This window comes from Marmota marmota, unplaced genomic scaffold (genome assembly GCF_001458135.2).
Source record: "Marmota marmota marmota unplaced genomic scaffold, marMar, whole genome shotgun sequence".
Lineage (NCBI taxonomy): Eukaryota > Metazoa > Chordata > Mammalia > Rodentia > Sciuridae > Marmota > Marmota marmota.
The window spans coordinates 188366-207217 of NW_026000222.1; the positions used below are offsets into that span (position 1 = coordinate 188366).

Here is an 18852-nt window from a genome sequence, read left to right on the forward strand (position 1 = left end):
CAATTTATGGGTGGCTAGATCTCTGCCACCTTGGCCACCAGGTGAACAAGGGGGCTGTCAGAGAAAGTGCTGCTGAAGTTGGAGGACTCAGGTGTGGTGTGGCACAAGCTGGACGTGCCCCAGGGAAGGAGATTCTCCTGCAGGTGGTTCTCCCCTACAGAGCCCAGCAAGAGAACACAAAGGAAATGTGGAAAAATTTTCATTCATTGATGATAATCTAAAATTTAAAAACTTACTGCCTGGAAAGAGGGAGTCACCTAGGGAGTGTCCCTAATCAGTTCTGTGGGCTGCAGCCCCAAGCATGTAGCTAGGTTGGGGTACCCACAAGTCCTGCAGGGCCCTGACCCAGCGTCTGCCCAATCACCGCTGTCTCCAGAGGCTTGAAGCCCACATTGTCCAGAGGGATTCCAAAGGCCAGCAGCTTTGCCTCGTATGTGCGCAGGAGGTCATTATGAGCCTGTGGGAACAAGGCAGTGTCAGGGAGGAACAAGGAGTTGACCCACCCAGAGCTGAGCCCTGCTCCATAGAGGGCAGGGCCAGCATGGTGTGAGGAGGAACAGAGCAAGCATCTGTTAGTGGTCACTTCAGGCCAGCCCCGTGCTAACACAGCTGCAGGTGTTGACTGGGGCTTAACACACGAAGGTATGCTGAGGCAAAGGGAGGAACTCAGGAGAACTGTGGCCTGAGTGTGCCCCCCCCGCCCCGGCTCCTCAGCAAGCATGTCTCAGCGAGGGCCACTGTTCCCTCCTACCCTTGTCAATGGCCTCTATTCCCTGCTCCCATGGGCACAGCACCCTGCATCTTCACCAGGGGCAGGGCCTGCCTGGAGAAGAGTCCTGGTCACCCCTGATCTGTCCCAAGAGACAAGGCCTGGGAGACAGTGCTGGTGGGCCTAACACAGCTACCATGCCAGAGGCCCCTGCTTCCAACTGTAGAAAATGCACATTTTTAGAAGGGTTCATATTTCACTGGGTGGTTGTAAAAGCTCAATGAATCGATGTGTGAGAAATGCTTCAGGCCTGGCCTGACTCCGCAAATGCTCAAAAGGGTAGCTGTCCTCAGTACGGCTCAAAAATGACTCCAGTGTGGGCAAAGACAGGCTCTAGAGAGAACTGGGGTGTAGACCCTTGAGGTTCACAGCAAATGGCCCTAGCTCTGCACAAACACCAGCATGTGCATAAAAAGCAGGCAAGGGGCTGGAAGGGTCAGGAAGCCAGGACCATGTGGGTGCCGTGGAACCTGGGAACTGTGGGTGACAGTGCCTGCACCCAGGGGTCTTAAAGACACAGGATGACAGAAACATCTGGACAGGTCCCCGAACAACAGAACCAACAAGTGATGTCCATCCCTCGGAGTTAAGGGTGTAACCGAGTTGCACTGGTGGGGCAGCTGCTCTTGGTGAATTCCTCTGCAGACAGAGCAGCCAGCTCAGTCCTAGGCAGGTACAGATGACCTCGTGCTGTGTCTGCCCCTCACATGGGGATGGTCCACCAGCCTCATCAAATGACATGTGAATGGGAAATGGATGGGTCCTCAGAGATGGTCAGCAGTCACACTGTCTACAGGCTGAAGCCAGATGCCAGGTCATAGCCAAGGGAGGAGGCAAGGAGGCAGGTGCATACCTTACAGACTCGGGCCAACTCATACTGCAGGTCCTTGATGGTACTATTCTTTGACTCCAGAACATCCTGAGGACAGAGGCAGAGGTGAATTTGGGACAGGTCTTTTGGCCAAGGTGAAGGAGGTGGATGATGGTCTGGGAGCTCCCTTGGGGGTCCCAAGAAGCTCAGGGAATAAAGTCCTGGCTCAATATATGTATGCATCTAGACAAGGGTATGTCGGCAGAAGAAGGTCCCCAAGGGTTGAGAGAAAACAGAATGGGAGGAAGGGGAGAACCGGAGTATGTCCCAGTGCCATCCACACCCCATGGAGAAACTGTCTTGATGGTAAGTAATAAACATGGGTTACCAGGGACAGCAAAGATCTTACTTTGCAACAGCCTGGCACTAAACAAAAAAACTTACACTTTTAAACTTCTTGAATCACATGGCATTATTATCCAATTTTTAAACAGAAAGAGTAGCCTGTGTAACTTTCAAAACCTTAAGTGTTGAACCAAAAGTAATGGGCCCAGATCTGCAGGGCCCAAGCCCCTTGGGATGCTCCCACCTGAGGAGTGCTGTAAGGTGCCAGACTAAGAGTTGGACCTAGCCTGCCTCCAGAGAAGCTCCCCAAACCCTCTCTCGCCTCTCTTGAGAGAGATCCTATGGGCACTGCTGTCACTTCACTGCAAGGCTACTTGCCTATAAATTGGGATAAGAATAATCAGGGAAAACAAGAGCTAACCCACATTTAGTACCAACTGTAACCCACAGTTAGTTAGTATTCACCTGATTGTGGTGGACGGGACTGATTCTTTTTTTTTTTTTTTTTAATAGTTTTTTAATATTTATTTTTCAGTTATCGGCAGACACAACATCTTTGTTTGTATGTGGTGCTGAGGATCGAACCCGGGCCACACGCATGCCAGGCGAGCGCGCTACCACTTGAGCCACATCCCCAGCCCCAGGACTGATTCTTATCATTGCCATCTCAGGCTTACCAGTCCACAGAGGTGGAACTGTCCCTCTTCCGTGACCAAACAGCAGGACTTCACTTCTCACACCTACCCATGTTGCAGGTGAGCCTCCAAACCCAGAGACAGGTTATCGCCAGTCCCAACATGGCCCCTCCCCTCCTGTGTTGCTACACCACCCCAGGCCCAAGATCTGGCCTATCCCAGTAACCTGGTCCCACAGGTACAACCAGGGCCCTGCTGCTCTCCTGTAAACACTCGGTCTCCCTGTCCAGAAACATAGCCTGTCACCTTGGACCCTCCCAGCCCCTCCTAAATCAGGGATAAGTCCTGTGGAGCTGGTCTTTAGTAGCTCTTGGATCTCAGTTCCTTGTCTTGCACTGACATTATCTGCTATCTCTGGCCATGCATTCCCCATCTGAGGCAGAGGGGGCTGTGATCAGGCCTCTGTGCCCAGAACAGAGTTGTGGTTCCTGACCAGCCCTACACTCCAGGGTACAGCTGACAGCCTGCAGTTGCCCTTAGTCCTGGGTTTCCAACAAACCCTGGGTTTTCTGGGTTTCCTGCTCCCTAGGCAGCTTGGGGTGCTCAGTGTGAGGCCTAGTACTGCATGCAGCCTCAGGTCAGGATGTGGAGGGGGACGAAGGGCAGTGAAGCAAATCAGGATGGAGTGTCATAAATAGAGATGAGGTGCCTAGACACAAAGCTAATTCTTTGGGCCTAGAGTTTTAAACTGTGATGAGCCATCGTAGAAGAGCTGCCTGTAGTACAGGCGCATGGGTGCTGAGCATGGCTTTTCCACTCCCAGGCTGTCCCCAGGCTGACCCCAGGCCTGTCTCTGAGTCCACTGTCAAGTGACTGAGGGACTCAGTCCTGCAGATTCCCAGAGCAGCTTTTCTGTTTCTAGAATATCCTCAGTTCTACTTGGTGCATCATGATGAGCCACAGGAGAACTAGAATGGCAAGGCTCAGAAGTTATGAGGTGCTATGAGGTTAAGGAGGGTCAAGCAAGACCCAACAGCAACACAAGCAAAACCCCTCAAAGCAAACTGCAGGCCCATGCAGGCCTGAGGCACAGACGCCTGCAGGAAACCCGCCCCCCGTGGGTAATTGAGGTCGCCCCCTGGTTCAGGAGGCACAGCGCAGGACCAAAGGGTCCCACCACAGGAGACTAGGCTGCCCACTGTAGGTAAGAGTTGGGGCAGCCACCAGCCCTGCCCCCGGAGGCCTACCTCAAGTTTGCGGGACACGAGTGTCAATGCTGCAGGGTCCAGGTTGGAGGCCGCCAGCACCTCATTGAACTGCACCTCCCTCTTCTCCATGGCAGTATTCAGTGTCTGCAGCTTGCGTTCCAGCACCAGGTTCTTGAAGCCTATCTTCTGCTGCACCTCCTGGATGGCTGCAGTGAACTTCCGGTAGAGCTCATCCCGCTCTTGCTGTACCTGCAAGAAGGAGACTGCGGTGAGCAACAAAGTCCCCCACTGGGACATCTCACTGGGGAGAAGCCACCTCCTACCCTGCCCCTTTGTGGAGCACACTGTTACTACAAAAGGTCACTTACACTGGTGACCACACCTAGAATACATGGTCTATGTGCCATCCACTGCCTAAAACCCCATCTTCTGTGCAGAGTTAAAGGTATGCAACTATCTACACAGAGGAATGCAAGAGAGAAATAGCAGCATGAACCCCCTCAAGAAGCAATGGGGCTGGGCACAGTGGTGCACACCTGTAACCAGAGGCTGAGGCAGGAGGTTCACAAATTTGAGGCCAGCCTCAGCAGCTTAACAGGACTCTGTCTCAAAATATAAAAATAAAAAGTGTTAGGGATGTGCCTCAGTGGTAGAGCACCCTGCGTTCAATCCCTAGGACTGCAAAAAAAAAAAAAAAGGAGTCAAAAAAGGGGAAGGAGGGGGAAGAGAGGAGAGGAAGGAGGAGGAGGCAGAAGCAGCAGCAGTAGTGGGGTGTGCTAAGAGCAGGAATAGCCCCACCCTGAAATCTGCTCCATAGGTGGGTCAGGCCCAGCTTTGCCTGAGTTAGGGCTGTGGGCTCAGAGGAGATGTACCCCTGATTGCCCCCATGTGACAGCCTGTCCATCTGCAAGCAGGCAATATTTGCAGGAGAGCCCTTGGAGTTTCCTACAGATTGACATATTGATTCCTTGCCATCAATATGTCCTACAAGGCAGGTCTAAAGCAAGCCTTGCAGCAGCAGTCTGTCAACCAATAAGTAAAAATGTCTCTTCTCCCCTACTTTTTCTTTCTTTTTTTTTTTTTTTTGGTATTTTTTAGTTATTAATGGACCTTCATTTTATTTATTTATTATTATGTGGTGCTGAGGATCGAACCCAGGGCCTCGCACATGCTAGGTGAGCGTTCTACTGCTAAGCCACAACCCCAGCCCCGGTAAACACTTGTTTAACCCCAATTCCCAGCGGCCACTACTGTGATCATTTGGTATGACTCCTTCCAGAATGTTCTCATCACTGTTAGTAAAGAAGGAGGATCATGCTACATCATTGCAACTTTCCACATAGCAGCATACCCTACAGCCTTCCAAGCAGAGAGTACTGTATCCTCCCCAACGACTGTGCCGAGTCCCACGGATCTGCCTATATTCAATTCCCTGTCAGCAAACCTGTGGATCATTAGTCTCTAGATTTTGCCAACAAATCTGAATTCCTGGTTCTCTGAGACACTGACTGGCACACATCATGAGCCATATTCATGTGCAAGATGCGGCAGAGAACAGGATGCAACCCAGACATGTTTCTGCTCTATACCTCCCATTAATGCTGGCCACCAAATTCACAGGAAGGAAGAAGGGAATAGCAGGACTCAGATAAGCCTAGGGGTCAAGGGACTGTCTGTGCAGGTCATTGGCTGCCAGTGGCAGAGTCCAGTGATCTACACCCTGTGAAACCCTCAGCACCTCTGAAGGTGAACAGACCTGCCACAGATGCGAGGCTCCTGAGAGGCCTGCTATGGGGAGATGGGGCCAATTCATTATTGGTCTGCATCTGTGAACTCTTTAGTGACTATGGCTCATGATGAAATGCTCAGCCACGTGAGCCATAGACACAGCATAAGGGTCCTGTGATGCAGGGTGATCCTTGGCCAGACCTTCAAACCACAGAGGCAGGAAGTAACATTGCAAGAGACATCAGACCTGCACTATCCATGAGAAGTGTCTGCCCAATCCTATCAGCAAAGGAGGAAGTTCATCAGCTCTAGAGTAGGCAGGAAGGAGCAGGAAGTGGCCCTCAGGCCGTGCTGTCAGGAGCATCACCCAGAGCAGCCCTCTTAGTGACTCATCAGCGTTCTAGCACAGACCCCTCTGACCCAGCACTCCACTGCAAGGACTGATCACACAGCGCAGAATGAAATGGAAAGGGTAATTGCAACAACAATGTAGTAAGAACAAAGGACTGAAAACAAAGAACAGCTCCTCAAGAGGAACTATAGGGCTGGGGATGTGGCTCAAGTGGTAGCGCGCTCGCCTGGCATGCGTGCGGCCCGGGTTCGATCCTCAGCACCACATACAAAGATGTTGTATCCACCGAAAACTAAAAACAATAAATATATATATAAAAAATTTAAAAAAAAAAAAAAAAAAGAGGAACTATAAACTAGCAGATGCAGCTGTCACAAAGAACGAGGCTGCTGTGTGTGTGCAGCCTGGACAAACCGTGAGATTAAAATGCAGGGTGCTGTTGACATGCTCCCACTTTGTAAACCATGGTGCCACATCTATGCTAACGGATGCAGGAAGAAGCCTGGAAGGTGGCTCACAAAACCATCAGCTCTTATGGGGACAGCACTGAGCAGCTGGTTCACTTACCCTCAGGATCCCAGTATTTCTGAACAACGAGCGTGTAACAGGCTAATGCTCAGAAACACACTCATGCAGCGGGAAACAGCTGCTGCCTGGGCCAGTCCTCCTCTATGTACTGCAAAGTCAGCTTCTGAAGGGACTGGCAGGCACTCCCCTTGAGGCCCCAGGCCTTGTACAATGCCAGGATGGCTTTTTGTTTTTCTTTTTGTATTCTGTGGTGCTGGAGATGATTGAGCTACACCCCCAGCCCTTCTTATTTTTATTCTTACACAGTCTCACTAAGCTGCCCAGGGTAACCTGAACCTGTTTCAGCCGCCTCCAGAGTTGCAGACAAGTGACACACACCAACACCACCACAGTCTTTTGACTCATAAAAGCTGAGTGGACTGAGAAGCAGGCGAGAGAATCTGCAGCTCCCAGTCCCAGAGACAGCCAGGGCCTCAAGCCTCACCAACCTTGATGAACCGCTGCTCCAGCACCTCGTGCTCCCACTGCAGGTCTCTCAGCTCTTTCTCAGTAACCTTCAAGCGTGCTGTTGTGCTCTAGAGAGAGTACAGGGAGTGGGGACAGACAGCATTCAGATTCACAAGTAACCATGTACCACAAGCTTCTGGAAGACAGCAAGGCCAGAAATAACCTCCAGGAACAATTGGTAGAAAACTTCCAACAGCCGGGCCCCACCTAGGCTGGCTGGTAGGACAGTGGAAGACTAGGGCCTCATCTCCCTTAGCACCCTCAATGGAAGTAAAGAGTCCAGCCTCCCTTTCCCTTCCCGCCCTCAGGAGATGCCCCCAGATGTGCCCACTTTCCTGAGGCCAGGAACGCATGTGCCAAGGAGGGAGGAACTCAGCAGGGAACTCACCACCAGGATCTGCTTGTCCCTCTCATACTTCCCAAGCTTCCTCTGCATCTCGTTCATCTCCTCCCGTGCCTTTTGCAGAGGGTCTGCCAGACGCCTGTTCTGCATAGACACCTCTGCCATTTCCCTCTCCAGGTGTTCTTCCTTCTTCCGCATGTCCTCCATCTGCTCCTATGGGCTCAGGTGCAGGAGGAGCTCAGCCTGTGGAGCATAGACTGGGTGCTCTCCTGACCACACATGTCCTTCCAGCCTCACACACGCTGGGGACTTAGGCTTGCTTTGTGGACAAACTGTATTTTGCAAAGTCAAAACTTATTCTGAATTTTCTAGGAATGCAGCTTCCATGCAAAATGAGAGCCTGCACTTTGTTCAGGACTCCACCGGGGCTGCTCTTCACCATGGAAACCCTGCCACTGCCAGCATCTGAGGGACGATGACAATGGCCCACTCTGGCCACACTGCAGCCATGGCATGGTGCCTGGGTGTTGATGTGTCAGGATAGCCTGTTACTGCTTCACAGCAGTTAGGGAAACTGGAATTTTGTTTGTTTATTTGTGGTGCTGGTGATGGAACCCAGGGGTGCTCCACCACTGCGCTACATCCCCAGCTCTTTTTATTTTTTATTTTGATACAGGATCTTGCTAAAATTGTCCAGGCTGGCCTGAAACTTGTGATCTTCCTGCCTCAGTCTCGCAAGTAGCTAGGATCATAGGCAGGCGCCACCACACCTGGCCTGCTTATTCTCAATTATGGGTGGAGATAAGTCACATTACTCACATATTTCAATTGAGGGTAGCAGAGGGGCTCTGTCCAGTGCATTTACAGAAAGGGGTGTTGGGTCCAGGGGACTGTGAGAGCTGGAGCCTGCAGCCCACAGCAAGGACCGGCAAAGGATGCGGACGGGCCCAACCCAGGTGAGCACCTTGAGGGCGCTGATGAGGGCCAGGTTGTTGAGCGTGATGTCGTTGTAGTAGTTCTTGACGTCAGCGAAGGCCTCCTCATGACGCCGCATCAGCGTGTTGATCTGGCCGTTCTTCCTCTCCTCCACCTCGTGGATCTCAGTCTTTCTGCGCAGGTCAAGCTCATCCCTTAGCACCTTCATCTTTTTATCATACTTGGCCTCGATTTCTGAAAGGAAGCAGCACATACAGCAGCTTAACAAAGGAAAAACAAGTGCCATGTGGCTACAAGAATAGATGAAACCTGAAAACAGGGCCCAGAACTGCCATGATGGTCACAACAACGGTTGTGCAAACAAGCTCTGCCAAAGGACAGGAAAGGCTTAGGTGAGCTTTTCCTGCTGAGGCTCCAGGGGACACACTCAGCGCAAGGGCCACTGTTGGCCCTCCTTTTCCGGTGACAGGCATATCAGTGCCTGCACTGGGCTCCCAACACTGTCAGCTGACCCCAATGGCATTCAACACCTAGCTACAGACTGCAGGGCTTACTCAGGCAACTTCATGGACTTCTGAAATCTGAGGCTTCTCGGCCAGAAGCCTATTTGAAAAATGCTGCCCACAGACTGAACAACTCGCGCCTGCTGTTAACTACTGATTTGAGACAGGAGTGGGGAAGTGTGAGGTCTTCACAGCCTCCCAAACTCACACAGAAATAGTTGTTCTGGGACTCTGAGTGGGTCCATTCTCTCCCTGTGTGGGGGGCTATTTTAATCTGCTTATCATGCTCTGAATTAACAAGCTCTGGAGGCAAATTACTTTCTGATGAAGGTAGGTCTCTGACACCATCTTACCAATGTGCATCTTAGGAACTGACCTCGAACTTGCCTCTCAAAGTCATTCCGCATCTTGGTGATCTCCTCGGCATGTTTCTGCCAGGTGAAGAATAACAAGTTACTAGACAGTGAAGCAGACAGGCGTGCGTACCCTTCAGGCCAACCCTGTTCCTCCCCGCTAAGAAAAGTTGAGCTCAGTAAACCCCATGCTGCTCATGCTACTGGCTGCTGGGCTCCCCTCCCCTCTAAGTTCATGGAACCTGTCCAGAATAACATGTTTTGGTCACCTCCACATTTCATAAGTCTCCTCCCTGAGCAAGATCACCTCTGAGCCTGGAAGATATAACAGATCTGAGTACTGGACAGCTTGGTTTCCTCATGGTGCCTTCCCATAGGCTGGAGAACAGCCACTTCTACACAGAGCTACAGCTCTTTCCAGGAGCCTCAAATAGCTCCTGCAAACCCACCTCACTGTTGCTCAGAGCAACATTCAAAAATTATTTTCATAAACAATTATTATGCCAGGCACAGAGGCACACACCTATAATCCCAGTGACTCAGGAGGTTGAGGTAGGACAATCACAAGTTCAAGGCTATCCTGAGCAACTTAGTGAGATCCTGTCTTGAAAGAAAAAAATCTTTAAAAAGGTCTGGGATGTAGTTCAATGGTACAGCATCCCTGGATTCAATTACTAGTATTGAAATAAATAAATATTCTAAAGCATCTTTTTTTTTTTTTTTTTAAAGAGAGAGAGAGAGAGAGAGGAGAGAGAGAGAATTTTTAATATTTACTTTTTTTTTAGTTTTCGGTGGACACAACATCTTTGTTTGTATGTGGTGCTGAGGATCGAACCCGGGCCGCACGCATGCCAGGCGAGCGCACTACCGCTTGAGCCACATCCCCAGCCCATAAATATTCTTTAAAAACAATTTATTATATAGTACAACTTTTAATTACAAACTTAAATTATTTTTAAGGCAGCATTTTTACATGAAGGAGCATTCTGAACACGTAACACATACCCACACTTCAGGTTAAGCACACAGCCTCATACCACTGACTTGATCTGAAACCAGCCACTCTGTGGTTCTCAGGAAAGACCATGCAATTCTGGAGGCCCTCAGCACCCCCGTGCTTTGCTGCAGTCTGCAGTGTCACTGAGGTACACCCTACAGTTGAAGCTGGGCTGCTCCCAGCATGAGGCAGATGTGTTAGAAGGGCTCTCTACCCAGCATACAGAAGCACCTCTGAAAACTAAAGTCAGACACACCCTTCCTCTCCCCAGTTCTCAGAGGGCTCCCTACTGACCTGTACCAAAGCCCCATCCTCCCAGGGCTTTCCAGGCTAACAAGCTCTGGTCATCCCTCCAGCCTTTCTGCTCCGTGCTCCTCTAGTCTCCGGGTCTTCCACTGGCCCATCCCTTCTCTAGGATGGAATTCCCCAGCCCAGACATCTAACTCCTTCCAGCCTTTACCCAAATGTTACCTTCTCAATGAGGTAATGCTAGAACTCTTATAAAAACTGCAGCCTCCCTGCAACTCTAGCTCCCTGCACTCACCCCACTTTGCTCTTCCTATAATGCTCACCCCTAACAGCTTTGCTGTATGCACTTGGCACATTTGTTTTGTCTTCTCTCCTATGTGTTGACTCTCTCTTTCCTGAACATTTAGCCCCACTTGGGAAGGCATTCCGACAGAGATCATGATCAGGGCCTGACACCTAATGGACACTCAGCAAATGAATTTCAGTCTCTACCTGGAGACCCCAAGAGTCAAAGGCCAGCAGTTACTGAAGAACTGCTGCCCAGGATATCTTACATGTTGATTTTTCTTTTTCTTTTCTTTTCTTTTTTTCTTTTTTTTTTTTTTTTTGCAGACTGGAGATTGCAACCAGGAATGCTCTAACACTAATGTACATCTCCAGTCCTTTTTATTTATTTATTTACTTTTATTTTGAGGGTCTCACTAAGTTGCCCAGATTGGCCTTGAACTTGAGATCCTCCTACCTCAGTCTCCCCAGTCACTGGATCACAGGCATATAAGGGTTGGTTCTCTAAAGCATCCAACACTGCTCCCTGTGTGTCAGAGATTAGCAGTATTAGGATTAGATCCTGAGCTGGATTTTCCTTTGGAGAAGACAACCTGTTGACTGGGCTTAAGACAGCAATCTGCACTCAGCCCTGAAATATGGTTTGTTGGGCTGCATTCTTTTTTTTTTTTTTTTAAGTATTTCCACAACTGAAAAGATGTGGGAGTTTTTATACAAAAACCTAAACTCCCAGTTGTTGAAAGATGAGGGGTTCAGGAAGCCCTAGGCTCATTAATCCCATAGTCTGCCACTCTGGTGCTCACTCCTCATACCTACCAGCCTCAGGTTCTTCACCACCACCTCATTGGCCAGTTCCTGCTCCTTCACCGCCACCTTCAGTGTCCTCATGTCCTTGCGCAGAGCGCCCTCTTGCGAGCGGTGCTCCTTCTGAGCCAGCTTCATGACCACAGTGCCCTCAGCTTGCGTCTCTGTCAGGGTGTTCTGGTGCTCATACAGCAGGTGCTTCACCTTCTGCTTGTACACCTAAGGGATGGGGATGCCATCTGCTCACTCGTGCTCTGAGGCACAGAACAGGACACCACCACAGCCAGTGGGTGAGATCCTGCCCAGCTCACAGGGGGCTGAGAGGGAACACCAACTGCAAGGAGGTCGACCTTCCCCAGAGCCTGTGCTCCTTCCACATTAGGGAGGCTGGGATTCAAACACAGGCTCTGCAGAGCCTCTCCTGCCACTGGAGGATGAAGCTTCTTTCCCTTCAGGTGAAGCTCTTTTAGGAAAAAACACCTTCAGGTTTCCAGTCTAAAAAAGTTAGATCCCAAAGCCAAGGGAAAAAGTCCCCACCCCACCACCTGGCTCAGCTGCTCTTTTGCTGCAGGTGAGTCCCATGGGCACAGGCAGGCCAGCCTCACTCACCTTGATCTCCACCTGGTGCCTCTCCTCAGCTTCCTCCATCTCCCGGTCTTTGTTTCGAAGCTCAGCCTTCTTCTCCTCCAGTTGCCTCCGTGTGATCTCCCAGAATGTGTGGATCTTATCGCGCTCCAGCTGGAAGTAGTTGCGCTCTTCCCGCTCACGGTCCAGCTCCTCACGGATACGGTTGACATGCTCTTCCACCTGACCAGGCACACACCCACAGCAGAGGCAGGTGGATGAAGAAGGGCAAGGAAGAAAGAGGGAGGGGCCGCTGACCAAAATAATAAGCACTAACAGTAAAAGGTAAACCATGATGTTAGGGGCTATCAGGACAGGGTACATCCGGATATGGCAAAAGTTTCTCAAATTTGGTCAGTCTTCACAGAATAATTCTATCTTTACAGCAGTTCCTGGGAATTTATACTAAAGAAATTTCTGAAAAGAAACATAAAAGCTTTTTGCTCAAAGATATTAGCCTTGCCATTATTAGAACTACAAAAATATTAAAAAGAAAATGAGATAAGACAATTTTACACAGAAAAATAATTGGAAAATTAGAGTAAATCAAGTAGAAGAAATCTCATATGGCAAAAAATACATATGAAAATAATATCGCAGCATGTAAACATGTCTAGAAAATAAAAAAACTTCACCGTTAAAGATACAGTGTTAAGCAGAAATACACAAAACCAGTAGATTTCTAACACTCAACAGGTTTTGGCCCAGAGCCAATCACAAATCAGCAAATAGGTTAAGGAGAAAAGCAGGTCAGGCTTACAGCTTTCTTGGGACCTCATTTCTCTTGAGAACTGGTTATCTTTGAGCACAACCCCAGGCTACTTATTGTACATTTTTTTCTCTCCCAAAACACAGGGAAAGCACATTTCTTACTTCAAGAGAGCCAACCAGGGGCCTCTGAGGTGAAGACATTGGGCAGGAGTTTGGGACCCCATGAGGAAGTATGGCATCACAGATTCTGACTACTGCCTCAGCAAAAAAACAAATGTCTTCCATCACAGACCATCAGTGTCACTCAAACAGCCGAAACCAATCTGCTCTGTTGGGCTCACATGGTGCTAGATTTTGCCATCACTCAATATTTAGATTTCTTGTAAATATCCAATTTCAAGCTTCTCTTGAAAAATCAGAAAACAAAGAGCAATGAAGTCTAATGCCTCAAGGAAACCACCCAGTGAAGTGACTGCGGATGTTCTCTGCCAGGGGAGGGCACAATTCTCCAGATCACCCCAGTCTCTACCCTCCTGCTTGACCCTGCAGGCTTCTGTGCTCAAGTGTTCAGTATACATGGCCAGCCCGCTCTCTGCAGACCATCCAGTTAGGACCAGTGCTACATCAAAGTTCCACTTCTACAAGAAACAACTTATACATTGGGGCAATACAACATTCAATCCACTCTCCACCCATCACCCCACTGATCCTTCCAAAACACAACTTGATCCCACCACACCTCTGCTTAAACTGCCAATGGTTTCCTTGCACTTAAAATACAGCACATATCACCACTTCAGCTCACATGACTCTTTATCTTTCAATCTTAAAACTATCATAAGAAAGTAAGGAGCTGGGGATGTGGCTCAAGCGGTAGCGCGCAGCCCAGGTTCGATCCTCAGCACCATACACAAACAAAGATGTTGTGTCCACCGAAAAAACTAAAAAATAAATATTAAAAAAAAAAAAGAAAGTAAGGTTTATTAATACTATCACACAGGTCCCCTGTCATATGCTCACAGGGCCATGATCCATCAACACAAGAGGCCACAGGTCCACCATGCTTGCCTCATGCTATAGTTGTCAGGAGCCTTTTTAATGAAATTGTCATCACATAATTAAGTTCACTAGCCCTTTACATCAAAATAAACAAGTAACTTAAAATGATTACTACATGTATGATTAACTCAAAATGAACTTAACTCTTACATACAACTATAATGTACCAATAAAAGAAAAAATAATAATTACTACAAAGAAACTATAAAGACTTCACTCCCTCTCCAAACTAAGCACAGACAATATCAAAGAGTAAGCCCTGACACTGTTACTCCTTATTAGAATGTTTGTCAAAAACGACGAATAAGGGGCTGGGGATGTGGCTCAAGCGGTAGTGTGCTCGCCTGGCAGGTGCGGGGTGCTGGGTTCGATCCTCAGCACCACATACAAATAAAATAAAGATGTTGTGTTCGCCGAAAACTAAAAAATAAATATTAAAAAATTCTCTCTCTCTCTCTAAAAAAAAAAAAAGACGAATAATTAATAAGATTGAGAAAATGTGATTTTAGGTAAATCATGTTCCTTTCAAAAACTTTCTTTCTGCTATGATGCTTAATGGTAAATAAAGGAGAATAGCATACATGTGTATACTAATAGCCCTATGAACATCAGATGCATAAGAGGGCAAGATTGATAGATAACAGAGTTAAAAGTTATTATTTCAGAAAAATATTTTCTTCCAAATTCCAACCACTCTATTAGAAAGTTCCTTAATTTGGCTATATTTCACTGTTTTAAAATATATAATGCACCTGCAACTGCAGAGTTGATGGGAATCATGGACAGAAATGGAAGATCCAGATTGAGGGGAGATGACTGAATCGGGTAGTCATGAAATGCACACCAAGGTACCTGGAGCGGTATCCACCCCAGCCAGGACTGGACAGCCCAGGCCTGCTCACCTGCTCCTTGGTCATGTCCTCCGGAGCCAGCCCATCGACAATCGGAGTGCCTTTGGCTTTGCCTTTCCTCCCTTTCTTCTTGGGCGCCTTTGGTTGAAGAGACAATTGGGTAAGTAAAGGACACTCTAATGGCTTTCCCTTTTTGGCTGGCTCTGATTTGCTCCCATGGGGCATTTTAGGAGGAAGTGAATATCTGTTTGGAACTTCTACCCCTAAGGCTCACTCTAACCCCCCTCTCCCCCGCCACAACAGCACTCAACTGGAACACATCACTCTGCACTGGGTTTTCCCACCATTAACCACACACAACCCTGTCAACACATTTGGATAAGCACAAAGGAGACATCTCCCTTTCCAGAAAAATTCATTTTCTCTTTATAAAAGGAATGGAGGAATCTGTTCCAAATCCATTCACTCCATGGTATATGGCAGATTTCACTGATGAGAATGGAAAATTTACTTAAGAGTCAGAAAGGAAGCCCACAATACCACTCTGCCAAAGGTTACCATGTTGCCTAAATGCTTGGTAACCACCCCTTAAAGAAACTGTTAAATAAATGTAGGGAGAAATGACTCCATACAAATAACTAATCCTGAAAATATAAGGATTTTTTTCTTCAAAATATAAAACTCCTTCAAGGAACACTGACCAAGAACTATTGATCAAAAGGTTTCCACTATGGATGATCTGTAAATGGGGTCAGCAGAAGGACTGGTCATGGGGTCATGTTTCATTTTAATAGCTTTTACAAGGCTGAGAGAGTTAGCTTCTACCCCCATTCATTTCATGCCATTCAAACAGATATAATTTTCCAAGCCCTATCCTCTGCCAACGCTCTCCTGTTTGTGCTTTCACGTTATGATAATCAGTTTTACATAAAAATCTTAGAAAAACAATTGGAAAAAAGAGCCAGATGAAGTGGTGCAGGTGCCTGTTGTCCCAGCAACTTGGGAGGCAAGGCAGGCAGAACACTCAACATAGCAAGACCTTGTCTCTTAAAAAAAAAAAATCACCAATATTCCCACAACCTCATGATAAGTACTTTGGTCCCCCTTCCCAGTTGGTTTTCAAATGATGCACGCAGAAACCTTAACTCCTAAGGTACTCCTCTCTACTCTAGGAATGGCACCGCCCTGGAAGGTCATAAGCCTTGGAGGCAGATTCAGCACCAGTTAGCATTTGGGATGTTCACAGTCAGCTGAAGGGGCTTAGTGGGGCTCCTGGAGCTCTCCCACGGTGAGGCATCCTCCCAACCAGCTGATACCCACGCTGCTGCCAAAAACTCGGTTACTGACGACTCCTAAATTACAAAGGGGCGGGTCTGGTTCCATGAGATAAGAAGGGAGAGAGCCCTGATGAAGCAGCGAGGTCCCGCATGGCTTCTCCTACTAGGGGCCTGGCTCCGACCAGGCTCTCCAAGGGAACAGATTCTGAACCCCGAGCTGATGCCCTGGCACTCCTGGGCACCGGCCTTCTATCAGGGCGTGCTGGAGGAGAGGAGCCTCCAGGTGGGGGACGGTCCTAAGGTACCCCTGTCCCCGACTCTCCTCCATGGGGCCTCTGCGTGCCCCAGAACTCCTAGGAAGTGAAACCACGGGATCCGAGGATCGGAGACACTCAGGTTCGGTCTTCTGGACGCACCGCGCACCGCGCCCGAGGTCTCGGCAATTCTAAGCCCACCAGGGAGCACGGCATCCCGAAGAACCCACGCCTCTCAGCTCCGAGGGCGCAGACCCCCGCACCCCGGGCTTTCCCCGGAAACCCCACGAGGGCATCCAGTCCTCGATCCCAGGAACAGCCCGTCCCGGGGTCTCTGAGCGCAGGCCGGCCCGCCCGCCCGCCCAACCCAGGCCCAGGACCCCGCCAGCCTCACCATGGCGCCGGCTGACCAGAGCCACCGCGACCCGCCGCCAAGCGCTCCTGCCCCGCGGAGGCTGCGCCGTCTCCCGGCANGGCTGACCAGCAGCCACCGCGACCCGCCGCCAAGCTCCGGCCCCTCTCCCGGCAACCGTGCGAGATCCCGCACGAAATCTCGGATACTCTCGCGAGACTATGCCGGCAGCCCGGCGGGAGTGCGTCCCTAGCAACGCGCTGGGGAAGGCTTCCAGGTTGCCGGAGTGGCGGAAATTGGCTGGTTGCTGGGCGTCCCCGAGACACCTGACTACCTGACGCCCCTGAACTAGCGCCTGTCGTTGATCGCTGGTCCCCGCCACTAGAACTCGAGCTCCATGAGGAGGGAGAACTGTGTCTTTCGTTCCGTACTACAGCGCCTACATGGCAAGTGCTCCATGAAGATGAGCTGGGGAATGGGCGAATGGCTGAAGGAAGGATCAGTCGTCCTCCCAAGGCTCGGAGACAGTACCCAAACTGGAAAGTCTGCTCCAGGGACTCACCTCGCCCGGCAGGAAGAGCCCTCCCACCTGCTGCCCTAGAGAGGCTTGAATATGCGCGGCAGGTTTCCAGAAACCTTCAGTGGGGAGCAGAAACACCAAAGAAAATTAAGTTCAAGTTGAGCTCCAAAGTTTTGAAACAAGTGACCCCTCTCTCTCTAATTATCATTTTTAAACCACCTCTGCCTAAAGAGGCAGCCTCGGTGGTCCTGTCACTGTTCTCTCCCAAACAAGCACTGCAGAAAAGGGGGCAGTCGGTTTCCTTTTCTAACCGCTTGCTCTGAATACTGCTAAGCATTTTATAATTTCCAAAGCAAATTTCCAGTCCCTGCAACCATCTATTACACCCGCATGATGACCTGTGTCACCCAGAAGGCTGACTTTGTCATAAGCAGGCGTCTGTCTTCATTCGCCAGTGGTTGTTTTGCTTTTGCCTAAGCACTCGACTTTATCATCTTCTTTTTTTTTTTTTTTAATATTTATTTAGTTGTAGTTGAACACATAGTATATCTTTATTTATTTTTATGTGGTGCTGAAGATTGAACCCAGTGCCTCATGCATGCCAGGCGAGTGCTCTGCCACTGAGCTACAGCCCCAGACCCTATTATCTTCTTTAAAAAGTGATCTTGCAGCCTGGTATAGTGGCACATGTCTGTCATCCCAGCGACTTTGGCAGGAGGATCCCAAGTTTGAGGACAGCCTCAGCAGCTAAGTGAAAGCAGTCTCAAAAACAAAATAAAAAGAGCTGGAATCCAGCTCAGTGGTAAAGCACCCTGGATTCAATCCCCAGGACTGGGTGCAGGGAGGATGTCAGATCTTGCAGCACATCTTCCTTCACATCTGTTTTTGAAGTGAAGATTCCAGAATCTAATCCCCCTAGAAAGTTGTATTGAGGGCAGTGTATGAGTAATGAAGGAAGGCACAGGTGGGCTCAGGTATTCCCAATCTGCCAGGAGAGTGATGCTCATTAGTAGGCAACCAGAGTCACAGCAATGAGCTGTTTTCCAAGAACCATGAATGTTCTTGGAAAGGAACAGTCATTTGAAAGACCATTGACTTACTAAACTCAGATCCTTAGCCATGATGCTATATTCATAGCAAGCCCTGAAGTCTTAATAAGGTCTGGCCCAGTGACTGAGCCTAGGCAACAAGGAACCAGCACCACTGTGCCTGTCTATATGCCTGACAGGAACCTCCTTTCCAAGGCTGGGGTGAGGGTAGGAGTCTCCCAACTGAGGTTTGGCAGGGAAGACTACAGCTGGATACCCCAGTGGGGTAATTACTGTTGTTTAACACTTACTTAACAGACCCAACACGCTAGGTACTTCATGCTTGGCTTTTTGCTTTAGAAGTCTGGCATGGAGCCTTGAATTAAATAAGTGGATTATCATAACTCCTTTCAACAAAAGGGGTAAGAATAGGATGGTTACATCAGGAAAGTTGAGACATATTGATTTTCATTGTGGATGGGCAAAGATGAATAGTTCAGGGAGCCCTGGGTGCACACTCCTTCACTCCTAATAAGGCCCACTGTCATCTGGGTTTTTCATATTGAATTCTGAATTCTGATTTTTAGAAGGGTCTTTTCTTCACATATATGGCTTCAAAACTTTGATTCAGTATCAAGCTGTGCAGCTTAGAAACCCTAACAAATGGCATTTTAGCTTCCTGAAAAGTCCAAGGGCAAATGTTAATACATACAAACCAACTGACTTTTTTGTCTAACATTTGGGCCTTCCTAATACAACCACTTGGTGATCCAAGTAAACTAGCTCAGGCTACCTAGTGCATCAACTGACTGCAGGCCTGGAT

General features: G+C 48.9%; 1 protein-coding gene across 2 annotated transcripts; it reads right to left on the minus strand.

The window, feature by feature from the left end:
• Positions 1-186: 186 nt before the first annotated feature.
• On the minus strand, positions 187-16596 carry Gas8 (growth arrest specific 8). 2 transcript variants are annotated; one of them, XM_015495915.2, is made up of 11 exons: positions 16524-16596; positions 14650-14736; positions 11963-12160; positions 11366-11572; positions 9042-9096; positions 8191-8396; positions 7272-7439; positions 6865-6951; positions 3808-4017; positions 1623-1688; positions 187-457 (listed from the first exon to the last, which is right to left on the minus strand). In XM_015495915.2, exons 1-11 carry the CDS (start codon positions 16524-16526, stop codon positions 308-310), a joined length of 1437 nt encoding a protein of 478 aa, XP_015351401.1. In that variant the 5' UTR covers positions 16527-16596; the 3' UTR covers positions 187-307. The 2 variants fall into 2 exon arrangements, with proteins under 2 accessions (XP_015351401.1, XP_015351400.2); XM_015495914.2 differs by having other exon boundaries at positions 11963-12253.
• Positions 16597-18852: the final 2256 nt, after the last annotated feature.